We start from the raw sequence: 25,376 nt of genomic DNA on the forward strand, positions 1-25,376 counted from the left end.
AGTACCTTTTTGTTGGCTATTACACTACCTTATGCTTCCTCCTGTTACAGCGTATAATGGTCCCTCCTTTCCACCTGGTTTTGCCTTTAATCCCAGCCGTGATCCTTTCTCCTTGCAGCTCGGTGCCATGCTTCATGTTCAAAAGTGTGTGTGTGTGTGTGTGTGTGTGTGTGTTTTTTTTTGTTTTTTTTGTGTGTGGAAGGAGTGGGATTAGCGTGTGTGGCAGCCATCTACCCTAAATGGAAGGTTCCAAGTCTGGCCTATTTTGCCCAACGCTGCATCACAATGTGCTTCTATTGGTTGGATAAACTTTGCAGTAAACTGTTGTCCACACTATCAACCTGACTACTGACGTGTGGACAAGTTGTCAGGCTACTGATTACATGTGCATTACTGCACACTGGATCTCTTTTGGAGTGGGGGTAAAGCAAAAGCAATCTACAGGTCTTGGACCTGGAGACATTTTTAAGAGCTTTCGGCATCATGCAACGGTACCCATGTTCGTCATGGGAAATCACATACAGCTGCACACATACTGGATGCATTTAATAGCAAGGTCTCTGATTGGCTGTGACCCAGAGGTCTCCGAATTGGATTTGTTGCTACAGACAATGGCAATAACATAGTCATGACTATGGCAGACGGTGGCTATTTCAGGGTCCTGTGTCTGGCTCACTGCATCAGCCTGGTTGTGCAAGACTTTCTCAAACAAGGCTTAGTCCGCAACATACAGACCACCTGCAGATGAATATGCACTCATTTCAGCCATTCTTTTAAAGCCTGGAAGCAGTTGCAGATTTTTCTGCATGGTTACAGAGTACCAACTGTAGCTCTGACACAGAAGGTGCCAACACGTTGGAATTCAACATTTTATATGTTACAATGTGTTTTTAAGAAGTTCAGACAGAGCAATGACTATTATTCTAAGAGAGGGTTGCAATTGTGAAAGTTATCACCATTGATGCAGACAAAAGGGGCCTGGTCAAATGCCTGACACAGATGCTGCTCCCTTTTGAGGTTTTCACATGGGAAGTTAGCAAGGAAGACAGTACAATGGGCTAAGCTATCCCGTTGTTGCATCTGCTACAGGACCATCTAAAAAAGTTGTCTGAAGGGTTCACACGAGGAGGTGTGACCGAAAACTCAGAAGAGCATGCTTTGGTTATACGACTTTTAAATTCTATCAACCGTTTTTGCAGATATTTTGAACTTGGTATTTTAATTAATGAACTATTGTATTATGTATTTATTTGTATCGCTCCTTTATGAAATATGTATTTTATTATGGGGAATTTTTAGGGTTTTATATTTGTATTCATGTGGATCTCTTAGGAGTTCTATAACATGATGATAAAAAATAAATTTGGAATTTGGCATGCTTTGGTTGAGAGCATAAATTAGTGCTTGACTTGTAATGCAAGGCTGCAGAATGACATTAAGTCCAAAGAGTACATCTGTGCCACCCTACTTGATCCACGCTACAAAAAATTATTTCCACGTCAAAAAAATTTCTGAAAGGAATTTTTCAAAATACAAGACGTGGATTGTTGAGCAAGCCAGAGAACTGGAAGAACGACGGCTGGAACTTAGAGTCCCACTCTGCAGTTCTTTGACGCCTTTAACTTTCAGAGAGGACAGCCTTGTCTCAAAGTAGGCAACACCAGCAACGAGAACACCAGCAACAACAGCATCACACATCTGTCCCAACCTCTGCATTGTCTTTGTTTCAATGGCATGTCTTAAGACCAGTGTATATGCGAAGGCAAGTGGTTGAGCAAGTGGCTGCACCAATGACACGTTGAGGATGTCCCAGGAGTATCTGAAGGATCCAACAGAGGTTTATGTGTATCAAAACACATTGGTGTATTGGTATGGGAAGATGTGGCATTGCCACAGCCCAGCAGGCTGGCAATAAATTATCTGGCTTGTCCTGTAGCCAGCATGTCGGCTGAACGTGTTCAGTCCAGCTAGTGCAGTTGTTACAGTGAGAAAGACCAGTCTCTTGCCTCAAAGCATGGAGAGATTAACCATGATCAAAACAAACAAGCATTTTATGCCGCCTGATTACACTGTTCTCGAAACATAGGAGGAGGATGTTCGGTCAGAATCCAAGTCTGTTTGCTAAACAATAGTCTATGCAAACCCCAACTCCCTTCACCCACCCATTTCCCAATCTCTCCCATCTGCTAAAAGGTAATGCAAATGTCTCTGTATATGTGATTTTTGTATGGGTCATGGCTCGTTTAGCATTAATTAGATTTGCATGTCTAAATATGTTCAAGGGGTTTCCGTCTTAAGGGTTATCGCCAGATGTCAATCAGTCTTCAAGTTCACTTGATTAAGATGGTCTACAGGGATCCTGTTTCAAGAGTGTCAAGGTTTTTAAAATCTTACACTAGTCCCTCCCATGCTCGGAGTACATCCAGGGAGTGCAGTTTGTGGCAAGCGTCGGACAGGAGCACTCGTAACCAGCCCACCTCTCCAATTTTCTCTTCTAAATGTGCAATTTGGGCACACATGGCAATTTCCAGTTAGAAGCCAATGTATCTATAACCCATTTCAAGCGAGGCACCAGAGCGGGGCAAGCCCACATGTCAAAACATTCTGCCCCTGTGAGTCCACACCTTGGGCAATTCGCGTTTGAGATTAAAGAATTCATTGATTTGGCCTGGTGTGAGGTATGCTTTATGTAAGAATGGTCAACCAGCTTTGGTCTGAGATTGGAGACCAAATATCGTCCTCCCATGTGGTTCAGTGACACAGTAGTGCTTGGGTAATGCCCCCCAACGCCCCACCCCTCCACCATGGTTGTGTGTAAACTGGTGACTGCCTCAAATTTCCCAGATGTTGCTACATAAGGGCCTGCGTTGAGTTGGTGGTTCTCTCAATACTGATCCCAGGGTGTTTCCTTAGTGCTGCCGTCAAGGCTCTGTTTAAAAAAAAAAAAAAAAAAAAAGAAATTAAAAAAAGTGTTGTGGTTGCAATTCATATTCTGCTCTAACTTCCTCGATTGGGAGAATTAATACTTACCTGTAGAGATCTCCAAACTTGGTGATTCCTGCCTCTTTCCATTTCCTAATCTGCCTCCAATTTCTGCCATGGGGGATGACTGCATGCATTTCTATTGGCAATTCTGGAGTGTATGGTATTTTTGTCCTAGTCTTCTGAAAGCATCTGCACCAGCAGTAGGTAATTGTCTCCAATTCCATCGTGGTCACCGCCCTCTGTCGCCTTAATCCAATAAATAATTGAATCAATGTTTATCTGTCTGGGGTTCCTAGGTGCTCAGTTTGGTTAGAGCTCTGTTGTACATAAGCTTACTGAGTAAAGAATTGTAATTCAGCTGCTATGCAATAGGTTTCGAAGTACGGCCAGCGAAGGCTCAGGTCCCTGAGAGTGTCTGTATGTTAGCCAGTGGTACTCACCTGATCCCTATTAAAAAAAAAAAAAAGTAATGTACAAAGATTCAAGCTCTCTAAAGGGTGTTTGGGGAATTTTGGTGGGGAATACTGTAAAATAATTAAGTAAACTGGGCAGGGCTATCATTTGTGAGAGTGCTATTCTACCTGTTAGTGATGGAGGGTGCTTCAGAAGGTCATGTTTTGCTGCAAATTTCTGATTGCCCACCGGATGTTACAGTCTAGGAGATCAGAAGTGCAATCATAGATCCTAGACCCTAGGTAGGTTATGCAGTAAGGTTTCCATGTTAAGTCTCCCAGTTCTGGTGGTGAGACTTTCCCCATCCTCATGGGGAACAAACTAGATTTTAACCTGTTGACTCTTAAGCACGACATAGATCCACACGTATCCAGTAGTCGTACTCAGTAAATCCCTCTGGCTGTCCTGTTAAAAACATGTGATGATCAGCATATAATGCTATAAATTGCTGGTTGCCTAATGTTACTGGACTCTGGTAATCTTGCCTGCCTCTGGCTTGGATTGCAAGGGGCTCCACGGCCAGCGCAAATAAGGGTGATATGGGTCAGCCCTGCCTAATACTGTTCAACTATATAGTTCTCAAATGTGTCTGTTTTGACCCTAGCCTTAGGGTTAGAATAAAGCAGCTTTGTCTCCCAGGCTAAAGCTTTTCATAACCTCATGTAGACGATTCCATTCTAGGCTGTTGAATTCTTTTTGATATACACATTAAAAATAGCTGAGTGTGCACAAGTCTAAAATCTGGAGATTGCTACTGATCCTGGAACAAACATTCAGTTCTGGGTTCCGACCTGGGATGAATCCTGTTTGATCTTGATGTATCAGCTTGGTCATGTGTGGAAGGAGTCTGAAGGACAGCATCCTACTTAGGATCTTAAAGTCCACGCTTAATATTGACAAGAGGTGATTAGCTGTTAGATCTTGAGGTGGTTTTCCTGGTTTTAGTAGTGGGAGCACAAGAGCTCTCATAGTATCCAGAAGTACACCTAGTGGTTTTAGCCTTCTTGTAAAGCTCGACAAGTACCTGTGTCAAATGGTCTGTGTAGGGGGCATAAAACTCCACCTGGAAGCAATCTGTGCCAAGGATTTTCCCCCTTCCCATATGTTTGATTGCAGCCCTCGCCTCTTGTAGAGTCATATCTCCACCCAGTCATTGGGCTTCGTCAGAAGATTGAGGGGAAAGGCAGTGACGAGAGGTAATCACTGATTTCAGCTGAAGAAACTCATGTCCTGCTTTTATATAGGAATGAATATTATGTGTAGAATTCTCGGTTAATATTGATCTGCCGATGAAGTTTTGTACCTGAATCAGTTTCTATCTCGGCTATGGAGGCATCTCTTTTAGTAAGGTATGTTAGCCAAGCTAATAATTTTCCGGATTTATCTTGTGTTGAGTGGGCCTTAATCATATAGTGTTAATAATCAAAGCAGTGGATTCATTTTATTTGCTCATCCACTTTCTTTTTTGCTTCTGATAGGGCTTGGTTGTAGAACTGGAGACTCTAGTCTACTTTGTTCCAGGAGCCTTTAGTCCTTTCCAGCAGCAGTGACTTCCATAAGTATGGTCCGTCCACCACCCTCTCAGGACTACTTTAAAAGCATCCCATTCTTTATCTCTTTTAGTTGCAGTCCCAATATTATCTGTCAAATATTGTTTTATATATTGGTATTTCTGATATCTTTATAGAGGATCAGCCAGTGACTCTGGTTTGTTTCCAAGTGCCTCTTCTGCACGTTGTTCAATTGTGTGTACTTTTTTTTTTTTTTTAATCCATCATTGTCAGTCGCTCCCTGACTCTGCTAAGCCCAGAGGGGATCTCGGACAGTGTCAAACCGCAGTTATGAAACATTCTGCTAGCTGGCTTTGATCATCTTTTAGTGTCCCAAATTCAGCACTGAATGTGTCATTTTTGGATTTTAGGGCTTCTCTAGTTGTGGTAATTGCCTGGGGGATAACTTTAAGTTTGGGCCTCATTGCTGCAGTGCTCTGTGTTCCAGTCTCTGCAGTATCTCCCAGCCCCGACCATCAGGGAGGCTCTCAGTTGGTTTGTCTCATTTTTAGGTAACTTGCCCATGCTATTCCTCTCTAGCAGAGATCGTTTATCTGGTCCTTGCAGCTCTGAAGTTATATAGATGTGCAGCAATATTCCAGTTTACAGAATCGGAGGTCTCAAATGGGTATTTATAGTAGACCTTATAGTCTATCCGTCACACGGTCAGTCAAAAGCGCTCCTCTTAATTAGTACTGGCTGGCCAAGTTCACCCTCTGTTACAACAACCTTCCAAGGTTTGGGGGTGGTGGGGGAAATTCAATGTCCTGCTTTGAGCTCCCCCAGGGTGAAAGGAGGCCAGGCTGGAGTGAATTGAGAGAGAGAAATGAGAGTCAATATCTAGATGTTGTGTGATCTCACCCCTTTAGTTAAATACGGTGCAGGAGCACTGGGGGCAACATGAGATAGTAGTTTAAATGTAATAGCCTGCTCCTTGCAAACTAGCAGTAATCAGTTGCCCTCAGATGCTGCCTTAGAACTCGTTTGGGGTCTGAATCTTTGGCGTGGGGCAATAGGAGTCGGCTGGGTTGCCTGTTACTCAGGGGGCCCAGGTTTGTGTCCATCTTTGGTGTGTGTGTTAAGTAGCCAGAGGGAGCAGTGCGTCTGCGCTCACCTCAGTATCTGCTGGGACCAGGCTTCAGGCCGACCAGCTATCTCCAGCAAATACAGCTGTGGATGCTCCGGTCCCAACTGGCCGTCAGGGCTGGTCAGGGATCTGAGCAGAATTGGCCTTTCTCACAAATCAGTAGGTGAACTCAGCTCACATTGCTCCCCTCCTGGCATGCACTCTAGAGCTCTGGAATATGCACCAGTATAAGCCGCAAGGCTGCTCCGCTTCTTGCTTCCCCAGACCTGGCTCAGATCGCATTCGGCATGCGGGACAGTGAAAAGCCTTCTATGATCTGTCTCATAGTGGTGACAAGTGCTGTTTTTGCAGTGCCGCTTGAAAGTCCGCCATGCGCCACCCGTCTCAATGTTTGATACTAAGCTCCAGGTCGTGTGGTGCCTATATCCCCTCAGTCTGTGCCAGTCTCGAGAGCAGCCGGTGGCCCAGTTCATATTGCATGTTCAGCTGAGTCTGCCTTGTTGCTCGGGCAAGATTGGCTTTGAGAGGCCTGATAAGTTACATGCAGCAATTGCCAGTGCCTTAATGCCGCAGTAACAAACCTTGGCGCGAATGTAGCTAGTTCATGCCCAGGACGGTCTTCAGATCTTCTATTTGGGCATCCTGGACATGGAATCTGAAGGATAATAAGCAAATGATTAGCGGGCTGCAGCAGAGCTGCAGTTTCTTTCCTCTCCACCCCCCCTAGGTATTACAAATATGCCAAGAGCCAGCACTAGATGCCTCAGATAGCAGACAGATGTGCACGGAACCATCCTATGAAGACACGCTGGCTTAAGATCTCAGGGCTCAAGCCAGCGGTACAGGCATCCATAATAAACATACCCTCACAGGGGACTCTTTTTGTGCAGGCAGTAGACACTCTGCAACAGATAAAGGACAGTGAAACAGCAAGAGCAGGGCCATTAATAGGGCAGCCTTTGATACAGGGTACCAACATCGGGGTTCCTCTCTCCAAGCCACACAACCACAGGTTTACCAACAATGGCAACACCCAGTGAGGTAGCCCTTTGGACCAAGGGAGCACCACCCCAAGGGCACTGGAACTTCAAGCAACTGACTCCCAGGCCAAGGACACCTAACCCATATCAGTGGGAGGCAGAATCCATGGCTTTCTCCAGAGTGGAGAAAACATAACTACAGACAAATGGATCCTGAATATGATCTATCACGGATAGTGCATAGAATTAACCAAACAGTCTCTCCAAAGATCCCCAAAGGAAGTCATTCAGAGGAGAGGAACTAAAACAACTCACCGTATTGCTAGAACTAGTCTTGGAAAGAGCCATAGAACATGTGCAAACATGAGGAAAAAAACGTGGGGAGCTACTCAACACATTTATTAGTTCCAAAACCAGATATAACCTTAAGACCAATCCTGGACCTCAGGTTTATAAACAAATGTATTCAAACACAACACTTGAGAATTACAGCTGTGCAAGAGGTAATCCCACTGTTGAAGAGGGAGATTACATGGCCACTTTAGATCTAAAAGATGTATACCTACTTATCCCCATGAACCAAGGTCACAAGAAATACCTCAATTTGTCCCGTTAGACAAAACACTACTGTAAGGAAATGCCTCCTTGGCATGGTTACCCCCTGACTTTTTGCCTTTGCTGATGCTATGTTTTGAATTGAAAGTGTGCTGAGGCCTGCTAACCAGGCCCCAGCACCAGTGTTCTTTCCCTAACCTGTACTTTTGTTTTCACAATTGGCACACCCTGGCATTCAGGTAAGTCCCTTGTAACTGGTACTCCTGGTACCAAGGGCCCTGATGCCAGGGAAGGTCTCTAAGGGCTGCAGCATATCTTATGCCACCCTGGGGACCCCTCACTCAGCACAGACACACTGCTTGCCAGCTTGTGTGTGCTGGTGAGGACAAAACGAGTAAGTCGACATGGCACTCCCCTCAGGGTGCCATGCCAACCTCACACTGCCTATGCAGTATAGATAAGTCACCCCTCTAGCAGGCCTTACAGCCCTAAGGAAGGGTACACTATACCATGGGTGAGGGCACCAGTGCATGAGCACTGTGCCCCTACAGTGTCTAAGCCAAACCTTAGACATTGTAAGTGCAGGGTAGCCATAAGAGTATATGGTCTGGGAGTCTGTCAAAAACAAACTCCACAGCTCCATAATGGCTACACTGAAAAATGGGAAGTTTGGTATCAAACTTCTCAGCACAATAAAAGCACACTGATGCCAGTGTACATTTTATAGTGAAATACACCCCAGAGGGCACCTTAGAGGTGCCCCCTGAAACCTTAACCAACTACCTGTGTAGGCTGACTGGTTTTAGCAGCCTGCCACACTCAAGATATGTTGCTGGCCACATGGGGAGAGTGCCTTTGTCACTCTGTGGCTAGTAACAAAGCCTGCACTGGGTGGAGATGCTATCACCTCCCCCTTGCAGGAGCTGTAACACCTGGCGGTGAGCCTCAAAGGCTCACCCCCTTTGTTCCAGCGCCACAGGGCATTCCAGCTAGTGGAGTTGCCCGCACCCTCCGGCCACGGCCCCACTTTTGGCAGCAAGACCGGAGGAGATAATGAGAAAAACAAGGAGGAATCACTGACCAGTCAGGACAGCCCCTAAGGCAACCTGAGCTGAAGTGACTCTGACTTTTAGGAATCCTCCATCTTGCAGATGGAGGATTCCCCCAATAGGGATAGGAATGTGACCCCCTCCCCTTGGGAGGAGGCACAAAGAGGGTGTAGCCACCCTCTATGCTAGTAGCCATTGGCTACTGCCCTCCCTGACCTAAACACACCCCTAAATTCTGTATTTAGGGGCTCCCCTGAACCTAGGAAATTAGATTCCTGCAACTTAAGAAGAAGAGGACTGCTGAGCTGAAAAACCCTGCAGAGAAGACGGAGACACCAACTGCTTTGGCCCAAGCCCTACCGGCCTGTCTCCCCCCTTCGGAAGAAAACTGCTCCAGCGACGCTTTCCCCAGGACCAGCGACCTCTGAATCCTCAGAGGACTGCCCTGCTCTAAAAGGACCAAGAAACTCCTGAGAACAGCTGCCCTGTTCAACAAAGACTGGAACTTTGTTTCCAGAGGAGCAGCTTTAAAGACCCCTGCAATCCCCACCAGAAGCGTGAGACTTGCAACACTGCACCCGGCGACCTAGACTCGACTGGTGGAGAAACAACGCTACAGGGAGGACCCCCCGGCGACTCCGAGACTGTGAGTAACCAAAGTTGTCCCCCCTGAACCCCCACAGCGACGCCTGCAGAGGGAATCCCGAGGCTCCCCCTGACCGTGACTGCCTGACTCTAAAATCCCAACGCCTGGAAAAGACCCTGCACCCACAGCCCCCAGGACCTGAAGGATCGGAACTCCAGTGCAGGAGTGACTCCCAGGAGGCCCTCTCCCTTGCCTAGGTGGTGGCTACCCTCGAGGAGCCCCCCCCTTGCCTGCCTGCATCGCTGAAGAGACCCCTTGGTCTCCCATTGAAACCTATTGAAAACCTGACACGTGTTTGCACACTGCACCTGGCCGCCCCGTGCTGCTGAGGGTGTACTTTCTGTGCTGACTTGTCGTCTCGGCCCCCCCCCGGTGCCCTACAAAACCCCCCTGGTCTGCACTCGAAAGACGTGGGTACTTACCTGCTGGCAGACTGGAACCGGGGCACCCCCTTCTCCATTGAAGCCTATGCGTTTTGGGCACCACTTTGAACTCTGCACCTGACCGGCCCTGAGCTGCTGGTGTGGTAACTTTGGCGTTGCTCTGAACCCCCAACGGTGGGCTACCTTGGACCCCAATTTAAACCCCGTAGGTGGCTTACTTACCTGCAAGAACTAACATTAACTTACCTCCCCCAGGAACTGTGAAAATTGCACTGTGTCCACTTTTAAAATAGCTATGTGTTTTATGTAAAAAGTATATATGCTATTGTGATTATTCAAAGTTCCTAAAGTACTTACCTACAATACCTTTCAAATGAGATATTACATGGAGAATTTGAACCTGTGGTTCTTAAAATAAACTAAGAAAATATATTTTTCTATACAAAAACCTATTGGCCTGGAATTGTCTGTGTGTGTGTGTTCCTCATTTATTGCCTGTGTGTATGTACAACAAATGCTTAACACTACTCCTTTGATAAGCCTACTGCTCGACCACACTACCACAAAATAGAGCATTAGTATTATCTCTTTTTGCTACTATCTTACCTCTAAGGGGAACCCTTGGACTCTGTGCATACTATTCCTTACTTTGAAATAGTGCATACAGAGCCAACTTCCTACAACTACCAATTCATAGTGCTGCCCTTTTGTCATAAAGTATGCGCCAAGATTCTTCATCAAGGTCTTCTCAGCAGTGCAGCACACTTAAGACAAAGAATCCATGTTTACCCATACTCGGATGATTAGCTGGTAAAGCACAGTCAAGGAGCAGATGCAGAAGGGACATGCAAACAGTCATGCACCCATTACAACTTCTGGGTTTCACTATAAATGAGAAAAAGTTGTCACCTCAACCAGAGCAAGTAAAGGTGTTCTTTGGAGCCACATTGAACTCCAAGAAGGCAAGGGCATATCCAGTCCAAAAGAGTGAAGAGGCCATCGAGAAACACTTGCCTGTATCAGAAGGGTCAGTCGCTGACAGTGAGGACTGTCATGAAGCTCATGGGCATGATGGCATCATGCATCTCATTGATCCCACATGCAAGATTGCACATGCGACCCATCCAGGAATGGGTATGCAACAAATGGTCACTAGCCGCTGGAAGGATCCAGTGGTTGTCGCAGCAACAGTACAGAGGGAGAGAATGGTGGAATCCAAAAACCTAGGCATAGGGAGGCCCTTCAAGACACCAACTTCAACTGTGAGCTCAGCAATGGACACATCACACAAGGGTTTGGGAGCTTAGAACGGCCTCCTGAAAGTACATTGATGGTGTAACAACTCAGATACAGGGAAACACATCAATTACCTAGAGTTAAAAACAGTTGTTTTATTCCTAAAAGCCTTCCAAGCGCACTTGACAGATAGAAGGGTTTTGATAGAAACAGACAATACAGCCACAATGTTCTACCTCAATAAACAAGGTGGAACAAAATTCTTCACCCTGTCAAGCCCAAGACATTTGGCACTGGGCAATTCAACATCAAATAACCCTCCAAAAATTCACCTACAAGGAAAATTCAACACAGTAGCAGACAAATTAAGCAGAGGAGGACACAGCTCACACAAGTGGGAGATAAAACAAGAGGTCATCCAAAGGGTCTTCAACGTCTTGGGCTCACCACAGCACAAACACAAAATGCCAACACTTTGCCTCCATGTTTCCTCACCCCACGTCAAGAGGGAATGCCCTGTCAGTATATTGGTCAGGAAAATTTGTACACACTTTTCTATCAGCTCCCCTTAACATGGTGCTGGAGAAGGCCAGACAATCAAGGAACAAACTCATCCTCATAGCCCCCCAATGGGCAAGGCAAACCTGGTACTCTGTTTGACTGGAAGTGTCCAGGAGACAAATGATCACACTGAAGCCAGTGAAAGACCTACTGACCATTCAACACGGAGAAGTATATCTTCCAAAGCCAGCAATGCTCAATCTAGCAACATGGCTCCTGAATACTTGAAATTCTTTCACCCACAACTTCCTCAAAGGGCAGTGGAAATCTTAAGGGAAGCAAGGAAACCAAACACATGAAAATGCTACTCTCGTAAATGGAAAATATACATTCATTGGTGCACAGCCTACAATAGAATGGACTCCGATGCATCAAGACACAGTATTAATATACCTTGCCCACCTGCTAGACAGTGGCCTTACCTATGCATCACTAAAGGTACATCTGGCAGCAATAGTGGCCTACACTAGGGCCACATCGGGAACACGCCTCTTTACATCAACAGTAGTAGGGAGATTCCTAAAGGGATCAAAAAGGGTGGTACCACCAAGATGAACACCAACACATTTGTGGACCCTGAATACTGAATTAACACAGCTAATGACAGGACCATTCACACCCATACACAAAGCAGACCTAGAATCATCACCCTCAAAACAGCTTCCTGATTGCAATCACATCATTATGCACAGTTAGCGAATTACAAGCACTGACCGTCCAGGAGATGTAACTGCAAATCCCCATAGACAGTAGTCCTTAGAACTAATCCAAACTTCCTACCAAAGGTGATGCAGTTTCACGTTAAAGCATATTACTGCTGGCTTTCTTTTGGGAACCAAAAACAAGCGTAAATGGCCCTACACACTTTGGACGTTTGAAAGACTTGAATGTACTACTTGCAGGAAACCAAAGAATTTTGCAAGGGAAACCAGCTTTTCGTATCATTTGCCAAAGCAAACAAGAAATCAACCAATATCTAAGGCAGCCGTTTCCAGATGGGTTGTTGCCACCAACCATACTTGCTATGCAAAAGCTTGGAAACAGCTTTGTGACCAAAGCACACTCAACCAGAAAGAAGGGTGCCACACTGGCGTATCTAGCAAACATACACATTGAGGAAATGTGCGCTGCAACTGCACGGGCATTGCCACACACCTTTGCAAAACCCAACTGTATGGACATTCAGATGAACAAATAAGCATAAGTGGGTCAGAAGGTACTACAATACATATTTGACAACTCATCCACATTTCTTCCCAACCAGCCCAAAGAAGGGGACACAACTGTATAATCTAATGCACAGCATGTGAATCCAGAAAAAGATTCATGTTGCAAACCGAAAATGTTTCTTACCTGTAGAAGTAGTTTTGTATCTTGAAGAGTTTTCTGGATTCACATGCAACTCGCACATCTCCCCAGAAATGGGATAAGAAGCTACAAGGTGGGAAGAAGAAAAACAAAGAAAATAAAGATTCTGAAGATGGAGACCACACACAGGAACTTCTGGGGTGCCATCCAATGTCACACAGGGGTCAGAATTAGCACCAAACAGTGGTTAACCCCCTCTCCCCTCTCCACACCCCCCCCCTCCCCCCCCCACACACACACACACACACAAAAGAAATAATACTAAAACACAACTACTAGATGGTGGAATAATGCACAGCATGTGAGTCCAGAAAACTCATGAAGCTGCAAAAGGTAAGAAACCATTTTGTTACTCCACAAGTGAAAGCTACTCTTCCATGGTACATTCAAGAAATAGATCTTAGGCAGGAAAGTCAAACCTGATGAAAGATTTATTTAACAAATGCTTCCTTAGAAAGATGGGGAGCTCATTTACAAGATCTGGAAATAAGTTTGAAATGGTCTCCAAGTCAGTTTAGCATCCACATAAAGCTATTAGGACTGAAATCTGTGGTGGTAAGTGTCCATCCTTTCTTCCAAAAATAACAGGTTTTTCAGCACACCAAGAGTACAGCAGCATTGCACTATATACACAAACCAGGTGGCACAAAATATCAGGCATTGTCCAAGGAAACCCACATTTTAAACAGGAGTTAACTAAAGCTAAAAGTTGAACATGTGCCCAGGTCACACAACCAAGAAGTTGAGTAGAAGGACAAGCACCTGTCAAAAATGGGAATTGAACCATGATTCTAGCCAATATATTCAGTCATTGAGTCAAACTGAAACTGGATTTGTGCATGACATCTCAGAATAGGAAATGCTAATATTACGCAGTCTGGCATTAACAACAAGGGTCATGGCTGAAAGTTTTTGATAGCATGGTCAGGAAACTTTGCCTATGCTTTTGCTCCCTCTACCCATAGTTCCGAAAGCCCTTAACAAAAAGAGGAGAGAACTGTGTTTGGTAATATTAGTAGCTCCAAGATGGCCCAGTCAGGACTGATTAACCAAACTACTTTTTCTGTCAGTCTCATCACATTCAACATCAATGATTCCCAATCTGCTGACAACCCACCCCAGTCAAGTACTTTATCCAGATTCAAAATCCTTAAACTTTCGGCTTTACCTGTAAGCATCTCAGAAGACTGCAAGGAAATTTTAGAGAAGTCCGGGGTGAAGACCTACAGGTTTAAACGGAAATGGAATGGAAAGCAAGATTCACCCTATATCGTCCACACCCAGAATAAGCATTGCCTTATTGTCTACATTTAACTCAAACAGGCCTTACAATACTTTCCTCGAAGTGCATTAGAGGCGATATCGTTGTTTAGAAGACCAGCTTTTAAATCATCATTGTTGTCTAGCAAAATTGTCTAGGGCACATTAGAGTTGTTTTGCCCTGATTAAAACATCTTCTAGTTCCTTAACAGGTGAATATGGTCCTTTCGCATTCAATGTAAAGCCAATTCAAACCCGTACACAAGGTCAACCAGAAACTTCTTTCAGTTAGAACAACAAAATGAAAATAACATAATTCAGATAAGCTTGATAAAAAATATTTAAAGAATTTAAAAAACAATGGCAAAGTTCAATATCCCAAGGAATGTTTAATACCCAGAAGTGGACTCACTGCTTTGAAGGTACTAATTCAACAATCCTCCTTATACAGGAGTCCCTAGGCAAACTGTGTGATGTTAACTGAATGACACATCTATCACAACTAATATGTAAATACATGTGGCAGTGCATGTGCTGGACTTACCGAGGAGAGGCACTTTGGGTTAAGACCTAAACAGAAGCACTTTTTTTCTCCTGTATGAACGTGTCACCTCCTTCCACAGAATAATTCATTTATTTATGTGTAAAAGATGATTTGTGTGGGAAGAGAGTGATGTCTTTGTTCCCTTTTACTCTAATGCAGTGACTACACATCAGTGTATTTGCACTTTTGGACATGTTGTGAACCTTCCAAGCGCAATCTAAAGGAAAACTATGTATAGCTTGAACAAAGGGCATTGGCAGAACCAGTATTCTCAAAGTTGAGACCTGTTGGTTTTGACAGTGTTTTTTAGGGGCTGTCCTCTATATGCCTGACTTTACCCGTCTGTACTCTTCACAGTGTGAGAGAAAGACCCAGTCTGACTACTGGACACTCTTACTATTTTTTCCTACATAACCACAGACCCAGTACTCCAAGCCTTGCGCTGTAGAGCACAAAGGTGTATCATGCTCTTATCACTACTCAGTTTCACAGTTCAGGTGTGTTTATTGAATTGCTGTCCACTTGTATCTACACGTGACTGCTTCTTCGTAGTGCTTACGCCAGAGACGAGAAAAGCCACTTTAAAAAAAAAAAAAAAAAAAAAAAAGAGAGAGAGAAAATACAGGAACCCCAGGGTTGGTTATCCTTTGAAAAAAATCAGCACACCACTATTAAGGGTGGCACAACATATACATCTTTGGGTGTAGATAGAGCTGATAGAGAGCAATGTGGAACTGTTGAGGTAGACATTCAATTATAACGTATTCACAAATTCTTTCTCATACATGGCTTGATAAACAGTAAAGTACTTAAAACAAAAAAAACACTTATTGGGAAAACAAATGAATTGCGAAGGATGTCAAAGTGTCATGTGTCTGTGTTCGATGGCATCTGTCGCTGTAGATACACATGTTCTGCATAGCTCGCCATCTGGTGTTGGGTCGGAGTGTTACAAGTTGTTTTTCTTCGAAGAAGTCTTTCGAGTCACGGGACCGAGTGACTCCTCCTACTGTCTCCATTGCGCATGGGCGTCGACTCCATCTTCGATTGTTTTCTTTCCGCCATCGGGTTAGGACGTGTTCCTGTCGCTCCGAGTTTCGGAACGGAAAGTTAGTAAATATCGGAAGATTTTCGTCGGTATTGTTGCGTTCGGGATCGCCGTAGTTAGATTCAACACCGCATCGAAGATCGACGCGCTCCGGTGCCCTTCGGGGTAGTTTTCGATCCCCCGTCGGGGCCTGGTCGGCCCGACCGCGTGTAGAACAACGCCGATGGAACGGACCCCGTTCCGTTTTTGTCCCAAAGGCCACAACAAATACCCGTATACAGACCAACATTTGGTCTGTAACCTGTGCCTGTCACCTGAGCACAGTGAGGAGACTTGCGAGGCCTGTCGCGCGTTCCGGTCCAGAAAGACACTCCGTGACCGTCGAGCCAGGAGACTTCAGATGGTGTCCACGCCGACAGCGCACCGAGAGTTCGAGGAACAAGAGGAAGAAGAAACCTTTTCGATCCACGAATCGGACTCCGAGGAATTCGACGATCAAAGAACCGTGAGTAAGACGTCGAAAACAACACACAAGAAAAGTGACAAGGCCCAGGGGACGCCACTGCCACCAGGCCATGGCTCCACCCATAAAGTCGGTGACCGACCATCGGCACCGAAAAAGGCCCAAACAGTGCCGAGATCGTCCGACTCCGGTCGAGACACCGGCACGCAGCCTTCTCGGGATCGAGAAAGTGCTGGAGAAAAGCAACGACACCGAGATAGCGGTGTAGAAACGGCTCGACGCCGAGACAGCGGCACCGACGAAGATCGACGCCGAGAGGTTTCGACTCCAAAAAAGAAAAAAGCCACCTCTGAGCCGAAAAAAGATACAGACAGAGTTTCGGTGCCGAAACAACCCGTAACCGACCCAGGTCCAGGCTCTTATACAGAGGAGCAATCACTGTCCTCTCAGATGCGAAAGCATAGGTTTGAGGAAGAGCTGCAATCCACCGAAGTGGACCATACGCAAAAACGTATTTTCATACAGCAGGGAACAGGAAAAATAAGCACCCTTCCCCCTATTAGGAGAAAAAGGAGACTGGAGTTTCAAACAGACCAGGCGCCACAAACAAAAATGGTGAAAAAGGTGACTCCGCCACCCTCTCCTCCACCTGTAATTAACGTCTCACCAGCACAAACTCCGTCACATTCCCCGGCTCACACCACCATGAGCCAAGGTGACCAGGATCAAGACGCTTGGGACTTGTATGACGCCCCAGTGTCGGACAACAGTCCGGAGGCATATCCAACAAAGCCCTCACCACCAGAAGACAGCACAGCATATTCTCAAGTGGTGGCTAGAGCAGCACAATTCCACAACGTAAACCTCCACTCAGAACAAGTCGAGGATGACTTTTTATTCAACACCCTCTCCTCCACCCACAGCTCCTACCAAAGCCTGCCTATGCTGCCAGGTATGCTTCGGCACACATGCTTCGGCACGCAAAGGAAATCTTCAAGGAGCCGGTCAAAAGTAGGGCAATAACGCCAAGGATGGAAAAGAAATATAAGGCACCTCCTACAGACCCTGTTTTCATCACCACACAGCTGCCACCAGATTCCGTCGTAGTAGGAGCAGCTCGGAAAAGAGCCAACTCCCACACATCTGGGGATGCACCACCCCCAGATAAAGAGAGCCGCAAGTTCGATGCAGCTGGGAAAAGAGTCGCAGTACAAGCTGCAAACCAGTGGCGCATCGCTAACTCTCAAGCACTACTTGCGCGCTATGACAGATCCCATTGGGATGAGATGCAACACCTCATCGAGCATCTACCCAAGGAACTACAAAAGAGGGCAAAGCAGGTGGTTGAGGAAGGACAGAACATATCAAATAACCAGATACGATTCTCTATGGACGCAGCAGACACAGCTGCAAGAACAAATTATACATCTGTGACCATTAGAAGGCACGCATGGCTAAGAACGTCTTGCTTCAAACCAGAGATACAGCAGGCAGTGCTCAATATGCCATTCAACGAAAAACAACTGTTCGGACCAGAAGTGGACACGGCAATCGAAAAACTAAAAAAAGACACTGACACTGCTAAAGCCATGGGCGCACTCTACTCCCCACAGAGCAGAGGAACCTACAGCACCTTCAGCAAGACACCCTTTAGAGGGGGGTTTCGGGGTCAGGCCACACAAGCCAGCACCTCGCAGGCAACACCGTCCAGCTACCAGGGACAGTACAGGGGAGGCTTTCGGGGCCAATACAGAGGAGGGCAATTCCCTAGGAATAGAGGAAAATTTCAAAGCCCCAAAACCCCTACAACCAAGCAGTGACTCAGATGTCACTCACCCCCTCCACACAACACCAGTGGGGGGAAGAATAGGTCATTATTACAAAGCATGGGAGGAAATAACTACAGACACTTGGGTCTTAGCAATTATCCAACATGGTTATTGCATAGAATTCCTAAAATTCCCTCCAAACATACCACCAAAAGCACAGAATTTATCAAAACAACATTCCGAACTTCTGGAAATAGAAGTTCAAGCACTATTGCAAAAGAATGCAATCGAATTAGTACCAAACACACAAACAAACACAGGAGTCTATTCGCTGTACTTCTTAATACCAAAAAAGGACAAAACACTGAGACCAATCCTAGACCTCAGAATACTAAACACCTACATCAAATCAGACCACTTTCACATGGTCACGCTAAAAGAAGTGTTACCATTGCTAAAACTACAGGACTACATGACAACCTTAGACCTCAAAGACGCGTATTTCCATATACCAATACATCAATCGCACAGAAAATACCTACGGTTCGTATTCAAAGGAATACATTACCAATTCAAAGTATTGCCTTTTGGTTTAACAACCGCACCAAGAGTCTTTACAAAATGTCTAGCAGAAGTGGCTGCACACATCAGAAGGCAGCAAATACATGTATTCCCGTATCTAGACGACTGGCTAATCCAAACCAATTCACTAACAAAGTGCTTACACAACACAAATCAAATCATACAAACCCTCTACAAACTAGGTTTCACCGTCAACTTTGCAAAATCCAACATTTTGCCGTGCAAAGTACAACAATACCTGGGAGCCATAAATAGACACAACAAAAGGAGTAGCCACTCCAAGTCCACAAAGAATTCAAAATTTCAACAAGATCATACAACGCATGTATCCAACACAAACAATACAAGCAAAGATGATATTACAACTCCTAGGCATGATGTCCTCATGCATAGCCATTGTCCCAAACGCAAAACTGCACATGAGGCCCTTACAACAGTGCCTAGCATCACAATGGTCACAAGCACAGGGTCACCTTCTAGATCTGGTGTTGATAGACCGCCAAACTTACCTCTCGCTTCTATGGTGGAACAGTATAAATTTAAAAAAAGGGCGGCCTTTCCAAGACCCAGTGCCACAATACATAATAACAACAGATGCTTCCATGACAGGGTGGGGAGCACACCTCGATCAACACAGCATACAAGGACAATGGAACGTACATCAAACAAAACTGCATATAAATCACCTAGAAATGCTAGCAGTTTTTCAAGCATTATGGGCTTTCCAACCAATTATAACTCACAAATACATTCTTGTCAAAACAGACAACATGACAACAATGCATTATCTAAACAAACAAGGGGGGACACACTCAACGCAGTTGAGCCTGCTGGCACAAAAGATATGGCGATGGGCAATTCACAACCACATTCGCCTAATAGCACAGTTTATTCCAGGGATCCAGAATCAACTTGCAGACAATCTCTCTCGATCACCAACAGGTCCACGAATGGGAAATTCACCCCCAAATTCTAAACACTTACTTCAGACTCTGGGGATCACCTCAAATAGACTTGTTTGCAACAAAAGAGAACGCAAAATGCCAAAACTTCGCATCCAGATACCCACACAGGCAGTCCCAAGGCAATGCCCTATGGATGAACTGGTCAGGGATATTTGCCTACGCTTTTCCTCCTCCTCCCTCTCCTTCCTTATCTGGTAAACAAATTGAGTCAAAACAAACTCAAACTCATATTAATAGCACCAACTTGGGCAAGGCAACCCTGGTACACAACACTGCTAGACCTATCAGTAGTACCCCACTTCAAATTGCCCAACAGGCCGGATCTGTTAACACAACACAACCAACAGATCAGGCACCCAGATCCAGCATCGCTGAATCTAGCAATCTGGCTCCTGAAATCCTAGAATTCGGACACTTACAACTTACCCAAGAATGTATGGAAGTCATAAAGCAAGCCAGAAGGCCGTCCACTAGGCACTGCTATGCAAGTAAATGGAAGAGGTTTGTTTGCTACTGCCATCATAATCAGATCCAACCTTTACACGCAACTCCAAAGGATGTAGTGGGTTACTGGCTTCACTTACAAAAATCTAACCTAGCCTTCTCTTCCATTAAAATACACCTTGCAGCAATATCTGCATACCTGCAGACTACCTATTCAACTTCCCTATATAGGATACCAGTCATTAAAGCATTCATGGAAGGCCTTAAAAGAATTATACCACCAAGAACACCACCTGTTCCTTCATGGAACTTAAATGTTGTCTTAACAAGACTCATGGGTCCACCTTTTGAACCCATGCACTCTTGCGAAATACAGTTCCTAACCTGGAAGGTTGCATTTCTCATCGCCATTACATCTCTAAGAAGAGTAAGCGAAATTCAGGCGTTTACAATACAAGAACCTTTTATACAACTACACAAAAATAAAGTCGTCCTAAGGACTAATCCTAAATTTTTACCAAAGGTTATTTCACCGTTCCACCTAAATCAAACAGTGGAACTACCAGTGTTCTTCCCACAGCCAGATTCCGTAGCTGAGAGGGCACTACATACATTAGATGTCAAAAGAGCATTAATGTACTACATTGACAGAACGAAAAACATCAGAAAGACTAAACAACTATTTATTGCATTCCAAAAACCTCATGCAGGAAACCCAATATCAAAACAAGGTATAGCCAGATGGATAGTTAAATGCATCCAAATCTGCTACCTTAAAGCAAAACGACAACTGCCCATTACACCAAGGGCACACTCAACCAGAAAAAAAGGTGCTACCATGGCCTTTCTAGGAAACATCCCAATGCAAGAAATATGTAAGGCAGCCACATGGTCTACGCCACACACGTTCACCAAGCACTACTGTGTAGACGTGCTATCCGCACAGCAAGCCACAGTAGGTCAAGCCGTGTTAAGAACATTATTTCAAACCACTTCCATTCCTACAGGCTGAGCCACCGCTTTTGGGAAATAACTGCTTACTAGTCTATGCAGAACATGTGTATCTACAGCGACAGATGCCATCGAACTGAAAATGTCACTTACCCAGTGTACATCTGTTAGTGGCATCAGTCGCTGGAGATTCACATGTGCCCACCCGCCTCCCCGGGAGCCTGTAGCAGTTCGGAAGTTAGCTTCAACTTTGTACATTTGTATATATATTATTTTAACCTTAAATAGGTACATACTTAGTCACTCCATTGCATGGGCACTATTACTACAACACAACTCCTACCTCACCCTCTGCGGGGAAAACAATCGAAGATGGAGTCGACGCCCATGCGCAATGGAGACAGAAGGAGGAGTCACTTGGTCCCGTGACTCGAAAGACTTCTTCGAAGAAAAACAACTTGTAACACTCCGACCCAACACCAGATGGCGAGCTATGCAGAACATGTGAATCGCCAGCGACTGATGCCACGAACAGATGTACACTGGGTAAGTGACATTTTCATTCTTTTAGACCATCATTCTTTTGTTGTATAGTTGCTGGGGTGGTCCCAAGGTCCTGCATGAGCTGCAGCTTCCCTACGGTGGAGTTACTGTGGCAAAACAAATTCTGCAAACCCAGCAGCATTAGCAAAACCAGTAGATCTGGTTTTATAAACTAAAAATGCAAGCCAGATCCATTGGATTTGCAAGCAATAGTTTTCTTTGTATTCTGGTACATGTAGTTTTACATGTTCGGTCATAAATGGTAAACTCAAAGAATGCAAAGAAATGGGGTTGGATGAACTATTGACACCTGGAATGGGAGCTCTTGTGTTCTGCAGTAGCTGAAAAGCGATTCATTACTGTGTATGTCAATAACTATTGTGGTAAAGCTACTTTTTGTGTGCAGGATGACAGTACCTCTCTTTATAAGGTTACTATTACTAGTGTATGGAAACCAGTTTGCATTGTCCTTTATTTCATTGTAAGCTCTTTTTTGCAGGTTTAGCAAGCTCTACTGTAAAGCAATACACTTGATTTTTTTTGTTTTTTTTGTTTTTTTGTTTTTTAATAAGCTAAAGACCGGGCACACACTGACGGCCATTACCTTACTTCTACCAGGAGCTCATCCTACGTCCCTCCAAAATGTGCAGGTGATCCCTCCACACCTAGGATGGTGCATCTGAAACATTAGACAATAACTGTATAAAACACAAAACTATGATTTGATACTGGCTTCATGTTGCCCAGAGAAGAGTTGATTTGGTCAGGGTAGGTGAGATTCTAATGCACCCCATTTTTCTTAGTGTGGTCAAAAATTAATTTTGCAGCCTATTTTCCAAAAAATTTTGAAAACGCCTAGGTTTACTAGCATTTATGACACTGTAATTTCTAAAGTACTCCAGTTCTTCAGCGCCTTGAAACATTACCCAAGCTGATGATTTCTGCTCTGCAGCCAGTCATATTTATGGCTATGGCAGAACTGTATGCTGCTCCCTCAGGGCTGCATTTGGGGTTTAATAGATCTAAGGAACTCTCAGCCCACTGGTACCTGCACCTGCCTACTTGTACTGCAGCTTACCAAAAGGTGATCTTTCTGCCATTATGGCCTGTACTGCCTGGGTTACCCTGCTAGTGATCAAATGTGTGAGTGCCATGTGTCAAATTCATGTTATTACTGTGTAACTTAACATCTATTTACTTTTGATGTGTCGTTCTTCAGTGGCTTTAAATAAATTTAAAAAAGTGAAAACGTTTCAGAAAAGGATTCCAACTGTCACTGGGATGGTAAGTAATAAACACAGTTCACGGAAAAAACTGTTGGGTTGGCTGTCTTTTATTGACCTGCGAATCTTCATTTGAATTTGCCTTCTTGGTGTTGTCAAAAATCATTGTTAAGCAGCAAATTATTTCATATGCTTTGCAGGTGTCTGTTTCCTGTGGCATACCTGACTTCAGATCTAGAGATGGTATTTATGCTCGCCTTGCAGTAGACTTTCCCGACCTTCCGGATCCTCAAGCAATGTTTGATATAGATTACTTCAAAAGGGATCCAAGGCCATTTTTCAAGTTTGCTAAGGTACTTTTGAAAACATGTTCTTCTCACTTTATGAAGATAGATGTGCTGTTCATTTGCTTAGATTACAACTCACCTTATCCATTGAGTATTTCTTTTATATTAATCTAATCCTTATTTAGATGTGTGCTTCTTTGATAGGCAAAGCCATGAGATTTGTCTGCCACTTGGTCCAACATATCACTTTACTTGCTTACTTATTTTTTCTCTCAAGTCTCCTATACCTGTACCACGGTATTTGTAACTCGTATCCTCTACAGCTGCAATGGTATTAAGAGCCTGAAGATTGCTAACAACCTGCTCTTTCTTTAAGCAGTATAAAACTTTTACCTGAAGAGGGAGACTTTTTTCTACTTTTTGTCAGACTGTTTGCCACAGACCTTGAAGGAAATGTGTCAAATATTTATGAATTGTTTAAGCTAGATGAAGATGACCTAGAGGACATTTAACCCTTAGCCACTGCTCTCCTAAATCCAGCAGACGCTCTTAAAATTACTTTGAAAAGCTCTATATGTACAAATCCATCTCCTGCTGACCAACCAAAATGTAATTGTGATCTACATGACACACCACCTACTGAACAAGTGCTTGCTATTGTAAGATATCCTTGTAGGACTCTGAGCTTTACTGCCGTTGCCTTAACTTCCCAGTCAACCAAGCTAGATGCCCTATCTGAGGTCATGCATGAAACAGCAAGCAGCATCACTACTATCAACAAAATAATGCATGATGGAGTAGTAATTGACTCAATAAAATATAAAAAATAATCTATAGGAAATATACTGTACAACCACTCAGCAATACTAACCAAATTGCGTGAAGTACCTAAGTTGTTACAGGCAATTATTACTGACTGCAAAAAGAGCCTTCGAAAAGAGGCACTTACTCTTCTAGGAACACTGAGTGACATGACTCGTAATCTGAATACTATAACCCGGCATAGACCAAGCCACAGCCCAGCTTGTTCCCTCGCTGGAATAGGTCACTAATAAGTCAACATTCTGACAAAAAAGCCCTTTCATAAAACTCTAACTGTAGGAAGCTGGTCTGGTGTATGGTGGGTACCTAAGGTACTTACACCTTATACCAGGTCCAGGTATCCCCTATTAATGTTGTATAGGCAGTGTCTAGAAGCCTGGCTCTCTAGAGGTAGCTGTGGATGAGCAGCCAGGGCTTATCTAGGAGACATGCAAAGATCTTGCAATACAACTGCAGTCACACAGCACTTACACACATGAAAGAAAACACTACAGGATAAGTGAAACATTCCTTATGGGGTAAGACTAAAACTGGGGGAGTTAAGGTCATGCTAGTCACCAGGGGAATCCAGGCACTTACAGAGTAAACTCACGTTTACCAGAAGGGATAGTCTATGACAAGTGGGGAAACTAATATCATCCAAACTCCTCTAACCCCCACATGCATGTTTACGCATGAAACCCATGTAGGAATGGTAGGAATGGCTAAAGTGTCATTGGTCACAGGCGACTGGAAGATATCTATAGAGATATAGAGATCTCTATAGGGATCTAGATATATATATATATATATATATATATATATATATATATCGGTAGATCTTGATCATTAGATATATAGAGAGAGATAGACAGAGAGATCTCTATAGAGAGAGAGATCTCTAGAGAGATCTCTATAGATATATAGATCCGATATAGATATATAGATCCGATATAGATATATAGATCCGATATAGATATATAGATCCGATATAGATATATAGATGCCTATAGATATATAGATCTCTAAAGATATAGATATATAGATCTCTAAAGAGAGAGATCTCTATAGATGGAGAGAGATCTCTATAGATGGAGAGACGGACAGACGGGGAGCCGGACAGACGGGGAGCCGGACAGACGGGGAGCCGGACAGACGGGGAGCCGGACAGACGGGGAGCCGGACAGACGGGGAGCCGGACAGACGGGGAGCCGGACAGACGGGGAGCCGGACAGACGGGGAGCCGGACAGACGGGGAGCCGGACAGACGGGGAGCCGGACAGACGGGGAGCCGGACAGACGGATAGACGGACAGACGGATAGACGGATGGACAGACGGATAGACGGATGGACAGACGGATAGACGGATGGGGAGACGGATGGACAGACGGATAGACGGATGGACAGACGGATAGACGGATAGACGGATGGACAGACGGATAGACGGACGGGGAGACGGGGAGACGGACGGGGAGACGGGGAGACAGACGGGGAGACAGACGGATAGACAGACGGGGAGACAGACGGATAGACAGACGGGGAGACAGACGGATAGACAGACGGGGAGACAGACGGATAGACGGGGAGACAGACGGATAGACGGGGAGACAGACGGACGGGGAGACAGACGGATAGACGGGGAG

General features: G+C 44.8%; 1 protein-coding gene across 1 annotated transcript in view; it reads left to right on the top strand.

Annotated features, from left to right (window-relative positions):
- The window catches only part of SIRT1 (sirtuin 1), a 496,870-nt gene that overhangs the window by 150,866 nt on the left and 320,628 nt on the right, over nucleotides 1–25,376 (top strand). Inside the window, exon 4 of the mRNA XM_069240513.1 lies at nucleotides 22,846–22,998. Within this exon, the coding sequence (XP_069096614.1) occupies nucleotides 22,846–22,998 (153 nt within the window). The remainder of the gene's footprint in view (nucleotides 1–22,845; nucleotides 22,999–25,376) is intronic.

Source organism: Pleurodeles waltl, chromosome 6, assembly GCF_031143425.1.
Source record: "Pleurodeles waltl isolate 20211129_DDA chromosome 6, aPleWal1.hap1.20221129, whole genome shotgun sequence".
NCBI lineage: Eukaryota > Metazoa > Chordata > Amphibia > Caudata > Salamandridae > Pleurodeles > Pleurodeles waltl.